The 21211-nt window shown below is 48.8% G+C and overlaps 1 protein-coding gene across 7 annotated transcripts in view; it reads right to left on the bottom strand.

Moving 5' to 3' along the window:
* The window catches only part of LOC119953933 (E3 ubiquitin-protein ligase DZIP3-like), a 92470-nt gene that overhangs the window by 54940 nt on the left and 16319 nt on the right, over window positions 1-21211 (bottom strand). For 6 of the 7 annotated variants that reach the window (XR_005458144.1, XM_038778621.1, XM_038778622.1 and 3 more), the window contains 9 exons: window positions 18942-19004; window positions 16108-16162; window positions 13929-14088; window positions 12711-12747; window positions 8690-8825; window positions 7466-7520; window positions 3376-3443; window positions 1466-1500; window positions 788-843 (listed from right to left, as the gene is read on the bottom strand). Coding sequence is in view for 6 of the 7 variants with exons in the window: in XM_038778621.1 (XP_038634549.1) it covers window positions 788-843; window positions 1466-1500; window positions 3376-3443; window positions 7466-7520; window positions 8690-8825; window positions 12711-12747; window positions 13929-14088; window positions 16108-16162; window positions 18942-19004 (665 nt within the window). In the remaining variant the exon portion in view is untranslated. The remainder of the gene's footprint in view (window positions 1-787; window positions 844-1465; window positions 1501-3375; window positions 3444-7465; window positions 7521-8689; window positions 8826-12710; window positions 12748-13928; window positions 14089-16107; window positions 16163-18941; window positions 19005-21211) is intronic. The other variant, XM_038778625.1, reaches the window with a different exon arrangement.

Below are 21211 nucleotides of genomic sequence, written 5' to 3'. Positions count from 1 at the left end.
CAGCCATGATCGTGATGAATGGCGGAGCAGGCTCGAATGGCCAAAAGGCCTCCTCCTATCTTCTATGTATGTATCTATGTATCACATTTGCTTCTTTTGCAAATCACTTTCAGTCTCTGCCCACTCATTCCCGATCCTTTTACTCGGTTTCCCCCTCTCCACGCTGCCAGCCCCCCCCCCCCCCCCCCCCCCCCCCCCCTCTCTCCTCTCCTCCCCCCCCCCACTCAAGATTCTGAATACTAAATTGTGATGGTGCAAGGTGAAGGCTTTGACTAATACAGATCAAAATAAAATAATCGATCCATTCTGCAAAAGAGAAGTGCAAAAAGAAAACTAAATTGAGCGCACCCCAAACTTTAAATTATTTTTTTTTTAATTATAAATTTTGAGTATCCAATTTTTTTTCCAATTAAGGAGCAATTTAGCATGGCCAATCCCCCAACCCTGCTGTGGGGTTGGGACGTGCAAACTCCACACTGACAGTGATACAGGGCCATGATTGAACCCGGGTCCTCGGCGACGTGAGCAGCAGTGCTAAACACCGCCACCATGCCACCCCCAAACTTTAAATTCTATTTGGAGCGGCAGAATCTATAACAATTAATTCATCAAATTCATGTAAATAATATTACACAAAGTGAGAGAAAATATTGGCTTATTAAATAGCCGTGGAAGGCCCATATGAATTAAGTGTCACCGATTTGCAGCTTCCCCATTCGAAGTTGCAGATTAATTTAAAGAGTCAGAAATAAATTGAGGGGTTGAGATAAGCCTTTAATCTATTTACCTGCAGTTTTATCTTCTGTGGGAGACTTCTTTTTTGATCCATCTTTCTCTACATGTCTAAAGTACAGAAATATATGAAACTAATTAATTTAACTATTTAATTAACAAAACACCGACATTTTATTTTCCGTGACAATTTTCGTTCCTTCACTTGACTTGTAGACATTTGTTCCTTTGTTGGGATTGGATTCCAAGGCCACAGCATTTAAATGGTCATTCTTCACGTACATGTTTGGGTGTCACCACCAGTGCAATTGTCTGACGAGGTCTTGGTACCACATTGGGCGGCGACCCTGCCTTTATGCCAGAAGTGCAGGTGCGAGTCCCACTCCAGGACACACACACACTTTTAACCTAACTCAGTACGTGCCAGGGATTGAACCTGGCATGGTTCATCACTGGGTCTTCTGAGCCATCAAGCAGGAATCATTTGGATTTCTCCCTGCCCCGCCAACTCCAAGAGTAAGTAACCCAACAAATGTGGTGCTCCATCACAGAAACCAGGTGCAACAAAGTGGGGGGGGGGGGGGGGGGGAAAGAAGCGAGGGGGAGGGAGACACAAGATGGCCCCATGGACAAGATGGGGAGAGGTGGAGACAACACCGGGAGAGGAGGGAAAAGAGCAAGGGGAGAGTTGGGACATTAATTTGCCAGTACGCGTGACCATTTCACTACTTACGATTGGTCATTAGGATCCAGAAGAGATTCTTCGCACTAAAAAGGAAAATTAAAGAGGGTAGAGGAAATTACGATTTGTAAACTTCCTCCAGTAAGAGAGCACAGATAATTATTGATGTGAAAAGCCTGCCTCAGTGTGTTCATTTACAATGACCCTGAAGTCCCTGCAGCAGCCAATTAATTATTAAATAATTCCAAGGCTTTTACTCCTCCTCATTATCCAAAACTTAGTCAAAGTGTTCCCCGGTGTCAAAAGAGCTTTCTGCTGTCGATCTTGAATTTGCAATTTAATTCACAAATAAACTCCAGATTTACCTTTCGAAAAGGTACCTGCGTTAGATTGCCTCTCAGATACCATGAGCTGAATTTTACTGTGGGTTTTGTGATCAGGTGGATCCTGGGCCCAAAATTCCTGACACAGGGAGCGATTCAGGAATTTTACGCTGGGTGGACTCCGAACCCGCAGCTTGCTGATCTGCCATACAATTAAGAACGGTTGGCAGTCCTTCCATGCTGAGGCCCATTCAGAACTCCGACAGCTCCCACCGGGAGAGGAAGATGCTGCTAAGGCAGGTTGGCAATCTCGGGACACCTCCCCCCCCCCCCCACCCCGAATCCCTGTATCCCGTCCTAACCTGCACATCCTTGGACACTAAGGGCAATTTAGCATGGCCAATCCACCTAACCAGCACATCTTTGGGAGGAAACCAGAGCACTCGGAGGAAACCCACGCAGACACGGGGAGAGCGTGTAGACTCCCCACAGACAGTGACCCCTGGCCGGAATTGAACCCGGGTTCCTGGCGCTGTGAGGCAGCAGTGCGAACCACGGTGCCACCGTTAATCTTTGGAATTCTGTTCTACAGAGAACAGCGGAGACGGAGTTGGACAGATTTTGATCGACACGAGGGGGCTCCTAATTGTGTTTTCTCTGTCCTCATCCCCCTCTGTGGGCCATGGAGCCTCTGGCTCTGATGCCCCCCATGGCTATCACAAAGAGGGAGCCCCCAAATTGCACGGTAGCATGGTGGCTAGCATAAATGCTTCACAGCTCCAGGATCCCACGTTCGGTTCCCGGCTGGGTCACTGTCTGTGCGGAGTCTGCACGTCCTCCCCGTGTGTGCGTGGGTTTCCTCCGGGTGCTCCGGTTTCCTCCCACAGTCCAAAGATGTGCGGGTTAGGTGGATTGGCCATGCTAAATTGCCCGTAGTGTCCTAAAAAGTAAGGTTAAAGGGGGGGGCTGTTGGGTTACGGGTATAGGGTGGATACGTGAGTTTGAGTAGGGTGATCATTGCTCGGCACAACATCGAGGGCCGAAGGGCATGTTCTGTGCTGTACTTTTCTATTCTATTCTAAATAGCTACTGGCCTCCCCAGGCAGTGGGAGAAGGGGGTGAGAGGCAAGAGGGGCAGAAATGCGAGCTGCCTACAAAAAATGGCCCTCAATATGGCCTTTAATGGTCCACCCTCAAGGGGGGGCAGCTAGTCAGCCTTGCAGGCCGTCGGTGGGAAAATTCCCCAGGTCTGCTTTGGGGAATCTATTCTGAGCAGCTCCCGCTATCCTACCAACACCCCTGTCCCCATAACCCGGAGCTGGAAACATTCTGCCCCACCTTTCAAGACTGAAGAGTTGGATTCCTCAAAAATCAGAACGATCAGCCTCATGGTTCCACTCTGCCTAGCCCCCTGTTCTCAGGAAGGGTCATCGACCTGAAACGTTCTCTCTCCAGATGCTGCCTGATTTGCAGAGTATTACCAGCATTTTCTGTTTCAATTTCAGATTTCCAGCATCCACAGTATTTTGCTCCTGTCCAAGCCTATTATCTCTGACACACACTGATGGTGAAGGTGGAAAGGGGGGGTGGACTCAATAACACAAACCACGCTGCTAATGTATATATATATTTTTTTACCCGATTTGTCTTGTCAGATTTGAGGGTTGACCTCCTGCTTTGCTCAGACTCCTCTTCAAGAAGTTCATCTAGATCAAGACGTATAGAATCAGGGGTAAATGTACAGCAACATAAACGTTAATCAGCACATCCAATGTAATGAAACATCCCAAGATGCTTCACAGGAACGAATTCAGACACAGTAAAAGCTGGCAACAAACGAGAGAAGATGACGTTAGGTGACCAACAGTTTGGTCAAGGAGGTTTTGAGGTGAGTCTTAAAGGAGGAGACAGGGGTCGAGGGAGGGAGTTCCACAATTTAGGGTCTTGGCAGCTGAAAGTAGGTCCCCAATGATGGAGCAATGGAGGTCAAGGGCGAGATCAGAATTGGAGGGGCACCCAAAGGGTTGCCGGGGTGGAGGTTTTCTCAGAGTTCGGGAGGGGAGAAGTAACAGAGGCATTTGAATAGGAGAAGGGGAATTTTAAAAATTGAGGCATTAGGGGAGCAGAAGCCAGCTAATGAGGAGTGACTGGTGAACGGCATCCAAATCAGGGTACGGGAAGTGCAAGATTGGATGAGCTCATAATTATGGCTGGTTGAAGTTGTGACGTTGGCCAGAACAAGCACTGGAGTACATAGCACATACAGTGCAGAAGTCTGCACCGATCCACTTAAGCCCTCACTTCCACCCTATCCCCGTAACCCAATAAACCCTCCTAACCTTTTTTTTCCCCACTGAGGGCAATTTATCATGGCCAATCCACCCAACCTGCATGTCTTTGGACTGTGGGAGGAAACCGGAGCACCCGGAGGAAACCCACGCAGACACGGGGAGAACGTGCAGACTCCACACAGACAGTAACTCAATGGGGAAACAAACCTGGGACCTGGCGCTGTGAAGCCACAGTGCTATCCACTTGTGCTACCGTGCTGCCCAAAGTAGTTGAGCCTGGAGCTAATAGGGACATTGAGGACACCGCAGGCAGCTTTCAGCCTATATACCCGTCTCTCACGTGCCCACACAATCCTTCTACGCTGTTCCTACCAGGAATGGTTTCACTCTTCCTGATCTCCGTTATCTCACCATCTGGCCCCAGTCAGTACAGGTGGACAATTTGATTGCAGGGTACATTACAGCGACCCCAATCCTGTTCCACCCTAACAGGAAGTCTGACTGGTGATATCATCTATAATCCGGGAATTGGAAGGTGGAGCATAATGTGGGAAAATTTGAGGTTGCCCACTTTGTTCGGAAGAAGACGAAGAAAGACTTGGGTCTCGTTTCGTACATAAATCACAAAACGTTAACAGATAGGTGCAGCAAATAATTAGGAGGTCAAATTAAGTGTTGGCCTTTATTTCAAGGGGGTTAGAATAGGAAACACTTGCTACAACTGTATAGGATATTGATGAGATTTCACCTAGAGTACTGTGCACAGTGTTGGTCTCCTTGTTTACGGAAGGATATACTAGCATTGGGATCAGAAGGCCCACCAAGGCTTATTCCTGGACAAAGGACCTGCCTTATGAGGAAAGGTTGAGTAGGTGGGATCTATTTGATATAGACGCATTGTAGTTTGGAAGAATGCAGTGCGATCTTATTGAAGCATAAGGTCCTGAGGGAGCTCAACAGGGTAGATGCTGGGAGGATGTCTCTTCTGGTGGGGGAGTCTAGAACTGGGGGAACAGTTTAAAAATAAGGGATGGGCAATAAGGGTTATCCCATTTAGGACAGAGATGAGGAGAAACCTCTTCTCTCAGAAAGTTATTAGGTCTCTGGAATTCTCTTCCACAGAGAGGGGTTATTGAATGTATTCAAGGTTGAGTTAGACAGATGTTTGATCGACAAGGAAGTGTGATATGGGACAGGCAGGCAAGTGGAGTCAAGGGCACGATCAGATCAGCCATGAGCTTATTGAATGATGGAACCGGCTGGATTGGTCAAATGGTCTACTCCTACTATTTATGATTTTATGATCATAAGACCAAGGATGGAATTCAATATGGAACCTGCCTGGTCTACTTAGCTCAGCTCTACACTGTAGCCACCTGGGGTGGCCACTGCCCAACACAAAATGGAAGATTACAAAGAATGCAGGGAAAATGGACATGTTGCAAAAGCAAGCAGCTTGCAGAAGTGTGTGTGTATTCTGACTGCTGCAGAAACCAGACAGCACTGTGAAAAAAACAAGTTAGCATACTAATGAGGCAATACCCGGTGATTCCCAGGTACAATGGAAACAAGTTAACTCAAATCGCTACACTGAATAGAAGGCCAGACTTCTCGGCGCCAAGAGAAGTCCAAAACAATAAGCCCCAAGAACCGCCCAGTGATCGAAGAACAGCCCCGTTATTGGGGAAATTCAAATCAATCAATTGGGAAGAGACCCAATCGATTGGGAGTGTATAGAGGGTCCGCCCAGGTGGGCGCGAGACCCTGGGAGAGGTATAAGACAGAGACCCCGACCCCAGCTCTCTCTCTTAGCCAGCCTGTCCATGACCAGCTCTCTCAGCCGGCCCTCCCAACAAGAACACCTTTGTAGCAGCTCTCGAACTTGACCACGGAGAGGAGAGGCCTGGCCAGCAGCCGCCATCAAGTAAGTGTCATACAACGCACGCTACGAGAGTAGGCACTCCTGACCCTTTTAGTCCACAACTACTGGAAACCTGCGGACCCAGTGCAGAGCAAGAGACCACTGAACCCTGATCCGGCAGTTCCCTTATCCAGATAAGTATTGGCCTGTTAGCGGTAGGATTAGCCTAGTCTTGTAGTTTTATATGCACAATTAGTAGATAACTGTATTATAATAAACGTGTCTTGTTTGAACTTACTAACTGGTGTATGGAGTTATTGGTCTGAACTTGAACTTGAAACTTGTGGCGGTATCTTAACGATACCTGGCGACTCTAGAGCTAAGGAACGAAACAGAGCCAAATTGAGTGTAAAGCACACTCACCCAGAACAAGCAACAACACCAGAAGAGTTTGCATTTATATAGCACCTTTAACAACCTCAGGATGTTGCAAAGCAATTTACATCTTATTAAGTATGAAGTATCGAATATAGAAGCCAATTTGCACACAGCAACCTCCCACCAATAGCAAACTGATAATGATAAGATTATTTGCTTTAGCGGGGTGTTGGTTAAAGGCCAAATGTTAGCTATGACGGGCTGGATAAACCCCCTGCTTGTCTTCAAAATAGCCCCATGGGATCTTTTATGCCCAGCCGAGAGAGCAGATGTTTAGGTCAGCTTAATGCCCGATCCAAAAGATAGAACTTCCCTCAGTACTGCGCTGAAGTGTCAGCCTGGATTTGCTGCTCAAGGTTCTAGAGTGGGACTTTAACCAGTCAGGGAGGCGATGGCCTAGTGGTATTGTCACTGGGTAGTAATCCAGAGACCCAGGGTACTGCTCTGGGGATCCGGGTTTGTATCCCTCCATGATGGTGAAATTTGAATTCAATCAAAATCTGCCATTAAACATCTAATGATGACCATTGAACCATCTAGTTCACTAATGTTCTTTAGGGAAGGAACTACGTGCAACTCCATGTTGACTCTTGACCGCCCTCTGAAATGGCCCAGCAAGCTGCCCAGTCAAGGGCAATTAGAAATGGGCAACAGGTGTTGGGCACCAGCGATGCCCACATCCCGTGGGCGAATGCAAAAAAAATACTTTCAAAGGCGAGCAAGTTACCAGCTGAGCCGTACCGACAGTGGGTGATGCCCTTGACCAGCAGGGGCACAGTCGAGTAAGGAAGCGGTTTCCGCTGATCAGGTTCCAGCCGGTGCATCCGCTGCTACCCAGCTTATGCACTCGACGAATATCTCAATGCGTTTCAGTCAGCTAATAATGGACTCCCCGGCGTTTATAGAGAGACTGTGTGCAGGGAATTCTGAGCCAGGAGGGAAGAGCCCAATACCAGCAAGTCAGCTGGGAGATTTTGTTACATTTTTTTTTGCACAACAACAATTTGGAATACGGAACGTCGGGGGCAAAAGTGCAAGGGAGAGGAAGAGAAAAAAAAACAAGCGCGAAAGAGAAAAGAAATTGGTAAAGGGATTGTGGGGATGGGTGCGTGCGGCAGACATTTTCCTCCTAACTCACCAAAAGTCTCAAGTTTTTTTTCTGTTAAGTCATCCATCAGGTTTTCCCAGGCTGCCTGGAGAAGGAAACAAATAAGTAAGCTCAATAATTTGCTTCTATTCTTCTTCAATATCACTTCGCTCGGCAACAACATTATTCACACAAAGGAAATTCCTTCTGCCATGAAAAATTCAGTCCATGCAGAAAATTCAATCCATGCAGAACGGTCTCATTCATTCACTCATAGAGGAAAGAGTTTATCAAGCCCATTGATTTCCAATGAGTTATCACCGCCATTAACACACTGGGAAGAGGACTGACATCTGAGGTGTTAATTGTACATCGGCTGTGTTGATCAATAGTAGCTTACAGCGCGATATCACAATATCTATTTGTTTCAGGAGGCAGCTCGAGGTGCCATTGATCAATGCCTGGGGTATAGGAAGGAAGCAACGTGATCGTTGACTGGTGAGAGGGCGCAGGAAGTTGCGATCCCATTATTCACAACTGGTTCGGGGCCTGGCCTGACTTTACGGAGGAGGAAATATCAAGGAAATTAAGTCCTAACAAATCTAAACCTTACTTGAAAACCAAAGACGACTATTAGATGTGATTCCGCCATTGGGCAGCACTTGCTGAACAATCCTGAGTGCGCTAATAGCTACACTAACAACCAATTTAAGATAATCAGTCGAGCTAGTGGCCACGGCTCATTTAGGCTTGACAGAAGTAATATACATTCATGTGCGGGGATCCATTATCTGCAAACAAAAAGGATATGTTCAAGACTTGCACCTTTTCTTGAATCTCCAAGGGGCTTGGAGAGCCTACTGTTCCCCATTGCTTTCTGCATGGCGATGCCTTGGCCAACCAAAGTTGACTTGCCAACCAATTAGCACCCTTTACTTGTTTTGTATAAATTGTTGGGATTGTCTGAAATTTGGCACTCTGTGTTTTTCCTGTTGAGTGCAAGGCAAAATGTTTCGGTAAGATGTCTCTCTTTTCAGCAAGGCGGCACAATGGTTAGCACTGCTGCCTACGACGCTGAGGACCCGGGTTCGATCCTGGCCCCGGGCCATTGTCCATGTGGAGTTTGCACATTCTCCCCGTGTCTGCGTGGGTCTCGGCCCCCACAACCCAAAGATGTGCAGGGTAGGTGGATTGGCCAGGCTAAATTGCACCCTAATCGGAAAAAAAATAATTGGCTAACTTTTTTTAAAATGTCTCTCTTTTCAGCAATATTACCTGGAATTCCTCCCCTTTGAAAACTCGAATTGCTTCTTCTGCTTTCAAAGATTCAATATCATCATGGCCATCGTCTGAATCCAACACCAGATCAGCCGGGGGGTTGTCCTCGCCACTCAGGATGGTCCCCTTTTTACTGAGTAAAGCAAAACAGAGAAAATAAGACGGCAGCAGGGTTGAACAACGGCAAGAGCAAACAAGATGCAGGAACATAGAAACAGAAGTTGAACATTCACCGACTCAAGCTTGCTCCACCATTCAAAATATCACAGCTCATCTTCCCCTTAACCCCATTTACCTGCCTCTGTTTCCTACCCCTGAGCAGTTGTCGAACAAAAAAGATAACAGTCTTGAAAGTTTTTTAAACTGACCTGGTATCTACAGTGTTGGTTGTTGTAGTTATGTGCAACGTCTCTTTTAAGAAGAGTGCGTAACGTCATCGGCAACTTCACGGGCTATAGCCTTGGCCTAGTATCAGCCTTTGTGCAGTGAAGACTTATTCAATAAACCTCTGTTAATGTTGCTTTCAACCCACATGCATCTGCAAATCTATTTCTTTTGTACTGTTAGTCTATAGATGCAAGACATGGTCCCTTTGAATGACAGAGTTGTGAAGTGGTCCTACAGTACATTACGACTTTTCAACAGCTCTTCTCAAACCTGTGACCTCGATAAACAGAGGCGAATGGAACACCACCTCCTCCCAGGTTTCCATCGTAACCACACACCATCCTTTACTTGGACCAAAATGACTGCACCCTCATCATTGCTGGAACTCCTTTCTGACAGCACTATGGGTGCACCCACACCGGGGTCTGCAAGGGAACAAGATGGCTTGTTCTACCTTCTGGGGGGTAATCAGGGATGAGAAACTTGCCTTGCCAGCGATGTTCACATCCCAGGAATGAACAGAAAACAAATAGTCTGGCTCTAGTTTCTGCACATCTCTCCTAGTCAACCGGCAATGACTTCTAGTCACCCTGACGGGAATGAGTGAATCATAGAACTTACAGTGCAGACCGAGGCCATTCGGCCCATTCAATCTGCACCGGCCCTTGGAAAGAGCACCCTACTTAAGCCCACACCTCCAACTCATCCCCGTAACACAGTACGTCACCTAACCTTTCTGGACACTAAGGGGCAATTTGGCATGGCCAATCCACCTAACCTGCACATCTTTTTAAAAATAAATTTAAGAGTACCCAATCCATTTTTTCCAATTAAGGAGCAAAATTTAGCGTGGCCAATCCACCTACCCCTTACATCTTTGGGTTGTGGGGGTGAAACCCACGCAAACACGGGGAGAATGTGCAAACTCCACACGGTCAGTGACCCAGAGCCGCGGTCGAACCTGGAGCCTCAGCGGCGTGAGGCAGCAGTGCTAACCCACTGCGCCACCGTGCTGCCCGTTAACCTGCACATCTTTGGTCTGTGGGAGGAAACCGGTGCACCTGGACAAAACCCACGCAGACTCGGGGAGAACGTGCAAACTCCGCACAGACAGTGACCCAAGCCGGGAATCGAACCTGGGACCCAGGAGCTGTGAAGCAACAGTGCTAACCACTGCGCGACCGTGCCCCGCCCAGAAGTGGACTTCGGAATTATGGGATGATGCCATCCCTTCCATCCACATGACTGACTGGAAACGGGTTATTCGCAAGGAGAAGCAAAGCGGCAATGTGGAGTTGCGGAATTCAGCTTCAGTTCCAAAGTCAATGCGCTCCTGAACTCAAGTGAGTCATGGAGCGGAGAATCCAGGTAGAAGTCGGAAAAAGAGAGAAAGAGAGTGCTCAGCTGACGATCCTCAGGCGCTGCCCGACAATCTGTGTACTGACGGGTACACAGGTATTGATGCTCCACAAGAGCCTACTCCCACCTTCCTTCATCTAAGCCCAACAACATATCCTGCTATTCTCTTCTCCATGCCGTGTTTGTCCAGCTTTCCATTGAACTCACCTAGTCCGGTGATGGAAAGCCTACAGCCCTGGGGGTCACATGCGGCCTCTGGTTCGGAGTGTGGCCCATGAGACATTTTGTTGACCTTTACCCTCACGCAGGGTTGCCACATTATTGTTTTATTCCTAAAGGTTGACTGAAGTGATAAGCACTTAAAGCAAGGGCAAGTGAACAGAGGTGCGTGTTGATCACACACAACAATGACTGTGAGAGCCGTGCATCCGCGTCCAATCTGTTGATATTAATTTTACTGCTGATAGTTTGATTAATATATAAATGATTAAGCCATAAAATATCCGTGGAGTATAAAATGTAATTAATCTTATTCACGGGGCCAAGAATGAACAAGCCCAATTTCAATCTTGTGGCCTACTCAGATTAAGGAGGGACATTTGGCAGCACGGAAGCATTGTGGATAGCATAATTGCTTCACAGCTCCAGGTTCCCAGGTTCGATTCCCGGCTTGGGTCACTGTCTGTGCAGAGTCTGCACATCCTCCCCGTGTGTGCGTGGGTTTCCTCCGGGTGCTCCGGTTTCCTCCCACAGTCACAAAGATGTGCAGGTTAGGTGGATTGGCCATGATAAATTGCCCTTAGTGTCCAAAATTGCCCTTAGTGTTGGGTGGGGTTACTGGGTTATGGGGATAGGGTGGAGGTGTTGACCTTGGATAGGGTGCTCTTTCCAAGAGCCAGTGCAGACTCGATGGGCCGAATGGCCTCCTTCTGCACTGTAAATTCTATGATAATCTATGATTTATGCACCCACTCACTAGCCGAGGTTGCCCATCACTGATTTTTGATATTTGCCCCAACCACTCCCCGTGGTAGCGAGTCCCACATTCTCACCACTCTCGGGTTCAAGAGGCTTCTCCTGAATTCACTATTGTATTTATTTATTTATTTTTTAATTTTAGAGTACTCAATTATTTTTTTTCCAATTAAGGGGCAAAATTTAGCTTGTCCAATCCACCTAACCTGCATATCTTTGGGTTGTGGGGGTGAAACTCACGCAGACACGGGGAGAAAGTGCAAACTCCACACGGACAGTGACCCAGGGCCGGGATTCGAACCTGGGTCCTCAGCGCTGCAGTCCCAGTGCTATCCATTGCGCCACATGCGGCTCCCACTATTGTATTTATTGATGATTACGAGCGAGTCCACTTTCCTGCCGAACCCACCTTATCCCGAGTCTGCAAAGAGTGCAGGAGAATGCACACATTCAAAAATAGAATGCTAAACAAAATTTTAGAAATTTAGTTCAAATTCTCTGAATTTGGTATTGGATTACAGGAATGCGCCTATTCTTGTCGTGTGACGTGCCATAAGTGATATTTGTGATATTCAACAATTCCAGATAGTTCAAAATGAAATCATACTAATAGGAACCGAGGACTTGGGAGTAGGCTATTCGGCCCCTCCAGTTCCTCCGCCATTCAATACGATCCTGGCTAATCGGCTTGTGGTCTCACCTCCACCTGCCTATCTGTCCGCCATAACCCTCAGCTCCCTGGTCTATAGCATTACATTATCAGATTGACAATGATCTGTGTGAGGGGACAATACAAAATCACGTGCTTGCTTCATGGGCAGCACGGTAGCACAGTGGTTAGCACTGTTGCTTCACAGCGCCAGGGTCCCGGGTTCCATTCCCAGCTTGGGTTACTGTCTGTGCGGAGTCTGCACGTTCTCCCCCCGTGTTTGCGTGGGTTTCCTCCGGGTGCTTCAGTTTCCTCCCATAAGTCCTGAAAGACGCGCTGTTAGGCAATTTGGACATTCTGAATTCTCCCTCCGTGTACCCAAACAGACGCTGGAATGTGGCGACTAGGGGCCTTTCACAGTAACCTCATTGCAGTGTTAATGTAAGCCTACTTGTGACACTAATAAAGATCATTATTAATTATTATCACAGTTGGAAAAATCACAGCCACAGATATTCAGAGGTCAACGTTGACACTGAAATCACAAAATGCACCAATTCCTCAAATTGTATTTCAAAATACAGTATCTACCCCCCTCCCAAACAATCCATTTGGCAAAACGGATCAAAAGTTGAACACTTCACTTACCTCGCACTGCTTTGTCCGTTTGTCGTTTCCCAGTTATCTATCAAAATAAAAGGAGTGTCAGTCACTGCGGGAATCCCAGACTCTGATGCCAACTCTCTCCCCCCTCTTTATGATGCTCCTTAAAACTCTGTCCCTTTGATCAAGCTGTCTCGTTACCCATCCTAACATCGCTGTCTTGGGCTCCACGTCAAGCTTTATCTGAATATTCTCTTGTGGAACATCTCGGGATGCTTTGCCACACTAAAAGGCGCTATATAAATGCAAGTTGTTGTTGTACATAGAACTGATTATTTAGCGGAGGCAATGCCGGGGTTCCAGGAGGCACTGTATTTGCATGTCCCTCTCCTGCCCGGGGTTCCCATTTTAAAAGCCTGTTGTAATGCACAAGTAGGAAGATCTAAACTCTCATTTGAACTGGAGGGCGCCACGGTGGCACAGTTGTTAGCACAGCTGCCTCACAGCGCCAGGGACCCTGGCACAATGTCTGCAACTGGGTCACTGATAGTGTGGAGTTCTGGCCGTGTCTGTGTGGGTTTCCTCCGGGTGCTCCGGTTTCCTTGCACAGTCCAAAGGTGTGCAGGTTAGGGGATTGGCCATGCTAAATTGCCCCTCCGTGTCCAGGGATGTGCAGATTGTGTTTCGTGCTTACAGGGATAGGGCGGGGTGGACAGGGGTTGTGTTCATTCAAAAGGACCGGTGCAGACTCGATGGGCCGAATGGCCTCCTTCTGCACTGTAGGTAATCTATGATTCTATGTCTCCTTTGCTTCACCCCTCCCTCCCCACCCCCAACGCAATTTGAAATGAAATGAAATGAAAATCGCTTATTGTCACGAGTAGGCTTCAATGAAGTTACTGTGAAAAGCCCCTAGTCGCCACATTCCGGCACCTGTTCGGGGAGGCTGTTACGGGAATCGAACTGTGCTGCTGGCCTGCCTTGGTCTGCTTTCAAAGCCAGCGATTTAGCCCTGTGCTAAACAGCCCCCCATATCAATGAGCGTTTACAGCCTTTCAATGGCTTATAGATTGCCGTTGGCTCTTTGAGACAGTGCGCTTGCCAATTAACTCAAATCATCACTTACTCAAAAAAAATTGAGTCTTCACTGTACGGGAGTATTTATTCATTATCAATTTTAATCCTCTCCCAATGCTCCTTCTATCAACTCTGCAGAATCACAGAAATGTATTTGCCAGCAAATTTAAAGCGAATATTTATTACCTTTATTTTTCATTTCCACTTGAATTTCGCTCCGTTGTTCCTGCAGCACTATAATGTCCCCTCCTCCTGCCTGACAGAGGTCAGTACCTCTCCTGTTCACCACCATAGCATATTCTGGGTAGCCTGCCGCCAGGAGTCCTTTGGCACAGAAGTAATGACCCTGCGAGCAGAGTGAACAGAACGAGACGTCAAGCTAAGGATGCCGCCAAGAGGAGAGCACAGTAAGAAGTCTTACAACACCAGGTTGTAAGAAGGCGTGCTCCAAAAGCTCGAAACAAACCTGTTGGACTTTAACCTGGTGTTGTAAGACTTCTTACTGTGCTCACCCCAGTCCAACGCCGGCATCTCCACATCATGGCCAAGAGGAGAGACCACCGGCCAAATGATAAATCTCATTTTATGGCACGGTGGCGCAGTGGTTAGCACTGCTGCCTCACGGCGCCGAGGACCCGGGTTCGATCCCGGCCCCGGGTCACTGTCCGTGTGGCGTTTGCACTTTCTCCCTGTGCCTGTGTGGGTCTCACCGCCCCCCGCAACCCAAAGAGACGTGGCAGGATAGGTGAACTGGCCAGGCTAAAATGCCCCTTAATTGGAAAAAAAGAATTGGATACTCTAAATTTATATTAAAAAAGGATAATTCTCTCACTTTGTAGCGTCACAGTCATTTGAGGCATGAAGGAGGCCTCCAGACCCCCCCCAAAGCCTGTCCGCCATCTACAAGGCACAAGTCAGGAATGTAATGGAATATGCTCCACTTGACTGGATGAGTGCAGCTCCAACAACACTCAAGAAGCTCGACACTATCCGGGACAAAGCAGCCCCACTTGATTGCTCCCCTTTCCACAAACATTCAAACCCTCCACCACCAACGAACACCGGCAGCCGTGTGTACCATCTACAAGGTGCACTGCAGTAATTAACCAAGGTTCCTTCGATAGCACCTTCCAAACCCACAACCTCGCCCATCCAGAAGGACAAGAGCAGCAGATATCTGGGAACCCCACCACCTGGAGATTCCCCTCCAAGTCACTCACCACCCTGACTTGGAAATATATCGCCGCTCCTTCACTGTTGCTGGGGCAAAATTCTGGAACTCCCTCCCCAACAGCACTGTGAAAGTACCTACACCCCAGGGACTGCGGCAGTTCACTACCACCTTCTGAAGGGCAACTAGGAATGGGCAACAAATGCTGGTCGAACAAGCGATGGCCACATCCCATATATTTTTTTTTATTTGCCCGATTGAGTCTACGCTGGCTCTCTGTGGAGCAATCCAGTCGATCCCATTCCTCCCAGTCCTGCATGTTTATTTATGTTAATTATTCTTTTTAAATAATTGATCCTTTTTGCTACCCGGGAGGGTGGTGGAAGCACCCACTGGGCAAAAAAAAAAAAAGGTTCCCCTCCCCTTCCCCTCTTGCCCAAAACCCAAAACACGTGTCCCCTCGTCCCAGCTGACGGAAACAACTTAAAGTTTTGTCCACCTTATTCAAACCTGCTATAATCTTCGACCCCTATTTCAAATCTCCCCTCAATCTCCTTTACTCCCAAGGAGAACAGCCCCAGCTCCTCCAAACTAACCTGGCAGCTACAATTCTTTTCTATAGATTGAGCTGTACAAACTTACAATCGGGGTCACTGCCTTAGGGGGCGAGTTGCGGTGCAGTTCTTTGCACACATTTATGCACTGTTTCGGGAAAAACTCATTCTGCAAGTTCTCACGGCCTTAAACAAAACTACTCAACAAGAAGTGAGAGCACAGACAGTTCAGTCATACCATGAGGTGAAATAAATGTTCCAGTTTGTGTAAAATGTTATCTATAAATAATTCATAATTTCCTACAGTAAGTAGCAGGAGGCCCCTTAATATTTGAACGGAGGAGTTGAACACAAAAAAGCTTGTCAGAACAGTGAGAGGCTTTAATAAAGACTCCTGCTAAGTGGTGAAATGTGACTGATCCGTTTTTTTTTTGGTTGCAAGTTGTTATTTGTTTTAATAACTGCCAAGCATCGGGGGTCCACAAACCCCCTTTACTCTTCATCACAACTGGCTCTGCTCCTTGGGAGCAAAGGCAAAGACCAGGTGGGTTAAGGAACACAAGAACAACAGGCTGGCACACTTTCTCACCTGTTTATAAAGGGTTTATCTTGACAGAACAATTAAAAGGAGATCGCCTACCTTAAAGTAATCTGGTTTCAGTACGGTTGCTCTGATACTGTCCAGTATTGCCATTCTGAAAGGAGAAAATAAATGATCTTTTTATAACCAAATCAAATGTTTCGCTTCAAAGGCCAACTCCAGGAGAGATTCACACAAACGCTCCTACGAAACTGAACCTGCTCCGAGTATCACACACCTTCTAAAGGGGTAACATTCATATGTGTTTGTTTTTTAGAACTTCACCCCAAACTGCTTCGAAGACAGATTTGTATTCCTGTAGCGCCTGTCACAATCCAATGTCACATAGCACTTTACAGTCAACGTGGCAGCACGGTAGCATAGTGATTAGCACAATTGCTTCACAGCTCCAGGGTCCCAGGTTCGATTCCCGGCTTGGGTCACTGTCTGTGTGGAGTCTGCACATCTTCCCCGTGTGTGCCTGGGTTTCCTCCGGGTGCTCCGGTTTCCTCCCACAGTCCAAAGATGTGCGGGTTAGGTGGATTGGCCATGATAAATTGGCATTAGTGTCCAAAATTGCCCTTAGTGTTGGGTGGGGTTACTGAGTTATGGGGATAGGGTGGGGGGGTGCGGTTGGGTAGGGTGCTCTTTCCAAGAGCCGGTGCAGACTCAATGGGCTGAATCACCTCCTTCTGCACTGTAAATTCTATGAAAATACTTTTTAAGTGTAGTCATTGTCACATAGAAAAAGTGGCACTTGATTTGTGCACAGCAAGCTCCCGCAAACAACAGTTGGAAAGTGACCAGATAATCGGTCTTCAGTGATGTTGGTTAAGGGGCTGAGCGTTCATCTACAAGGTTATGCAGGAGGCGGAGGAGGCGTCAGTAGAGGAGCTGAAAGCTAAGTGGGAGGGGGAACTGGGGGAACAGATCGAAGACAGGACATGGGCTGATGCCCTGGAGAGGGTTAATTCTGCCTTCTCGTGTGCGCGGCTTAGCCTCATCCAATTCAAGGTGCTGCACCGGGCCCACATGACTGGGACAAGGATGAGTAGGTTCTTTGGGGGTGAAGACAGGTGTTCGGGGAGTCCAGCGAACCATGCCCATATGTTCTGGGCATGCCCGGCACTGGAGGAGTTCTGGAAAGGGGTGGCGAGGACGGTGTCGAGGGTGGTGGGATCCAGGGTCAAGCCAGGATGGGGACTCGCGATTTTTGGGGTTGGGGTGGAGCCGGGAGTGCAGGAGGCGAAAGAGGCCGGTGTGCTGGCCTTTGCGTCCCTAGTAGCCCGGCGAAGGATCTTGCTGCAGTGGAAGGATGCGAGGCCCCCAAGCGTGGAGACCTGGATCAATGACATGGCGGGTTTCATTAAGCTAGAGAAGGTCAAATTCGCCCTGAGAGGGTCGGTACAAGGGTTCTTTAGGCGGTGGCAACCTTTTCTCGACTTTCTGGCTCAACGATAGGGTACGGGGACAGTAGCAGCAGCAACCCGGGGGGGAGGGGGAGGGAAAAGGTGGGGGGGGGGGGGGGGGGGGGGGGGGCGGACGATGATTATGTTTGTTTATTTAATTTAAATTTATTTTTAAGTTCTTTTGTTGTTCATTGGGGTTGGGGGGGTGGGGGATGTGATACATGCGTCGATACGGTCTGGGGGTGTTACAGTTATTATGGGTTATTTTGTTGCATTTCATTGTTTGTCGTTATGTTTTATATTTTCTGTAAAAAATTCCAATAAAAATTATATTTTTTTTTAAAAAGGGGCTGAGCGTTCCTCCTCTTCTTCAAAATAGTGCCTCGAGATATTTTACATCCATCAGAGAGAACAGACCAGGCCTTAGTTTAACGTCTTATCGGCCAAAAGGCTGCACCTCTAAAAGTGCAGCAGTACTGCAGGGGGAGTGTCAGCCTGGACTACGTACAAGCCTCCGGAGTGGGGGCTTGAACCCACTACCCTCAGTGTAACCGGTCGATTCGGCCATTTGATAGCTCTGAACATCTGAGAATGATGCGGGATGGTAAGGAGTCAGCTCCGTTTATAATTGGTCTTGTGTTGTCAGCGCAGTTCTTATGACAGAACACCCAAGCGGATTTACTGGCTTGTTTAAAGGCAGAGAACTAGGGGTGGAGTTTACACCACTAGCCTTCACAAATTCAACTATTTTATTTTGGTTTTGCCGTTGACTGGGAGATCCATGCACTGCAGATGTGCTTTACTGGAACTGCAGTGGAACAGCATAAAAGCCCAAAGTCACAGAATCAAGCCCCTCCTTTTCCCTCCTCCACCGTACTGACTGGGAATTAAACAAAGGGGCAGGATGGCTGTGTTTTCCCTGTGTGACTGGTTTTCATTCTTTTTTAAATTGCGCGAAGCCCGGTCAGTGTTGGGAAAACGGAGCATCTTGCCCGCAGCCAGTACCTCACAGCTCCCTCTCCTCTCCTTCCATCCCTTGGATCATGTTCACGTGTATGACGATGCCTGGCAAAGGATTCAAGAGAATTCTGCGCGATTCCCCAAATCTACGTCCCACTTAAACCCCTCACAGGAGCAACACGTCATCCAATATATGGCATTTCCAAAGACAAACTGTTTAAACCAGGGGCTGGTTTAGCACAGGGCTAATCGCTGGCTTTGAAAGCAGACCAAGGCAGGCCAGCAGCACGGGTTCAATTCCCGTACCAGCCTCCCTGAACAGGCGCCGGAATGTGGCGACTAGGGGCTTTTCACAGTAACTTCATTTGAAGCCTACTCGTGACAATAAGCGATTTTCATTTTTTCATTTCTTTCTCCCATCAAGGAATAGGATTCTGTAAAGTTTGGCAAAATCTATTGCAATGGTGTGAAGAATGAAAACGTCACATTTGCTGCAAGGTCAATGTGCCCATCGCGAGGACTCACCGATAATCATTCAGCTGCAGGTAACAACAGGCTCTCCGACAATACAAGTGATGATTGTAAGGGCTAGAAAAGGAGAGAAAAATGTAGCATTCCAGTCACTGATAAGACATCAACAGTGAGACATCCATTATTTATCAGAACAAAATCACCCCCACTAGCGCCCACACTTCCTCGGGAAGAATAGAATCAGCAGATAATCAAGTCCGTGAATTATAATTTCACATGTGCAGTACGGCAATACCCAAGGGGAGGAATGTACACAGAACACAAATATCAATGTCCCCGTGCAAATGAGGGATGAAAATATTCTGCTGTAAATTCAGCACGGTGTACAACACCAGTTCCAACTCTTATTTCTCTCAATAATCATACAATCATTACAGTGCAGAAGGAGATCTATCAGTCCATCAAGTCCGCACCGACCCTTGGAAAGAGCACCCAACCTCGGCCCACGCCCTCACCCTATCCCCGTAACCCAGTAAACCCACCTAATCTTTTTAGACACGAAGGGGTAAATTTAGCACGGCCAATGCTCATCTTTGGACTGTGGGAGGAAACCGGAGCACCCGGAGGAAACCCACACAGACATGGGGAGAACGTGCAAACTCCACCAGAGGCTAGAACTGAACCCGGGTCCCAGGCGCTGTGAGGCAGCGGTGCTAACCACTGTGTCACCATGCCGCCCTGTCAGAGGAAACCCCTAAGCCTGTTTGTGGAGAAGATACCCCCCCACCCCCAATCCCTGCAAACACGAGGTCCCCGGCACTGGAGGGTGCAAACAACAGAAAACCCCATAGACAGCGGCGGGATCGGAAAATCTGTTGCCAGCCAATGGGGCCATTCCGCCATCGCAAACCACACCATGGGGGGGGGGGGAGGGGGAATCTCACCCGTTATTGCTCACCACAGAACCTACTTCTCTACTTTAACATAATCTTTACAGTGCTGCCGAACTCTTCTTTGTATACACATCTGAAATAAATAACAAATCAATACCCAAAGTATTTAACATCTATCAACAGAACTATTAGATACGAACAAATAATGTGCAATGTTCTCATTCAAATGGCCCTGGTCGGCTCTGCCCACTGAGGAACATTAAACCCTCACCTCAAGTCGCCCCACTTACCGCCATTTGGCTTAAACATTGTTTTACCAATTTGTGGCGCTATTTTTGCCCTTATGTCATTTGCACTGAGTCAGTCCTCACCCCCCCCCCCCCCGCATTCTAAGCCAGCCCCCAGGCTGTGCTCTGATCCATTCCCCCCACCCCCACACTGCAGTTTGGGCCATTACCCCCCCCCCCCCCCCCCCCCCACACACTGCACTCTGGGCCATTACCCCCCCCCCCCCCACACTGCACTCTGGGCCATTACCCCCCCCCCCCCCCCCCCCCACACCTGCACTCTGGGCCATTACCCCCCCCCCCCCAACCCCACACACTGCACTCTGGGCCATTACCCCCCCCCCACACTGCACTCTGGGCCATTACCCCCCACCCCACCCCCCCCCCCCCCCCAAACTGCACTCTGGGCCATTACCCCCCCCCCCCAACCCCACACACTGCACTCTGGGCCATTACCCCCCCCCCCCCCCCCAACCCCACACACTGCACTCTGGGCCATTACCCCCCCCCCCCCCCCCAACCCCACACACTGCACTCTGGGCCATTACCCCCCCCCCCCCTCCCCCCACACTGCACTCTGGGCCATTACCCCCCCCCCCAACCCCACACACTGCACTCTGGGCCATTACCCCCCCCCCCCCCCACACTGCACTCTGGGCCATTCCCCCCCCCCCCCACACTGCACTCTGGGCCATTCCCCCCCCCCCCCAACCCAACACACTGCACTCTGGGCCATTACCACCCCCCCCCCCCCCCACACACACACACACACACACACTGCACTCTGGGCCATTACCCCCCACCCCCACACTGCACTCTGGGCCATTACCCCCCCCCCCCCACTGCAGTCTGGGCCATTACCACCCCCCCCACACACACACACTGCACTCTGGGCCAATACCCCCCCCCCTCCCCCACACACTGCACTCTGGGCCATTACCCCCTACCCCACCCCCCTCCCCCACACACACACACTGCACTCTGGGCCATTACCCCCCCTCCCTCCCCCACACACACACACTGCACTCTGGGCCATTACCCCCCCCACCCCCACACACTGCACTCTGGGCCAATACCCCCACCCCCTCCCCCACACACTGCACTCTGGGCCATTACCCCCTACCCCCCTCCCCCACACACACAC

The sequence above is a fragment of the Scyliorhinus canicula genome, chromosome 19, assembly GCF_902713615.1.
Source record: "Scyliorhinus canicula chromosome 19, sScyCan1.1, whole genome shotgun sequence".
NCBI classification, from domain to species: Eukaryota; Metazoa; Chordata; class Chondrichthyes; order Carcharhiniformes; family Scyliorhinidae; genus Scyliorhinus; species Scyliorhinus canicula.
This window is presented reverse-complemented; position numbering and strand designations above follow the sequence as displayed.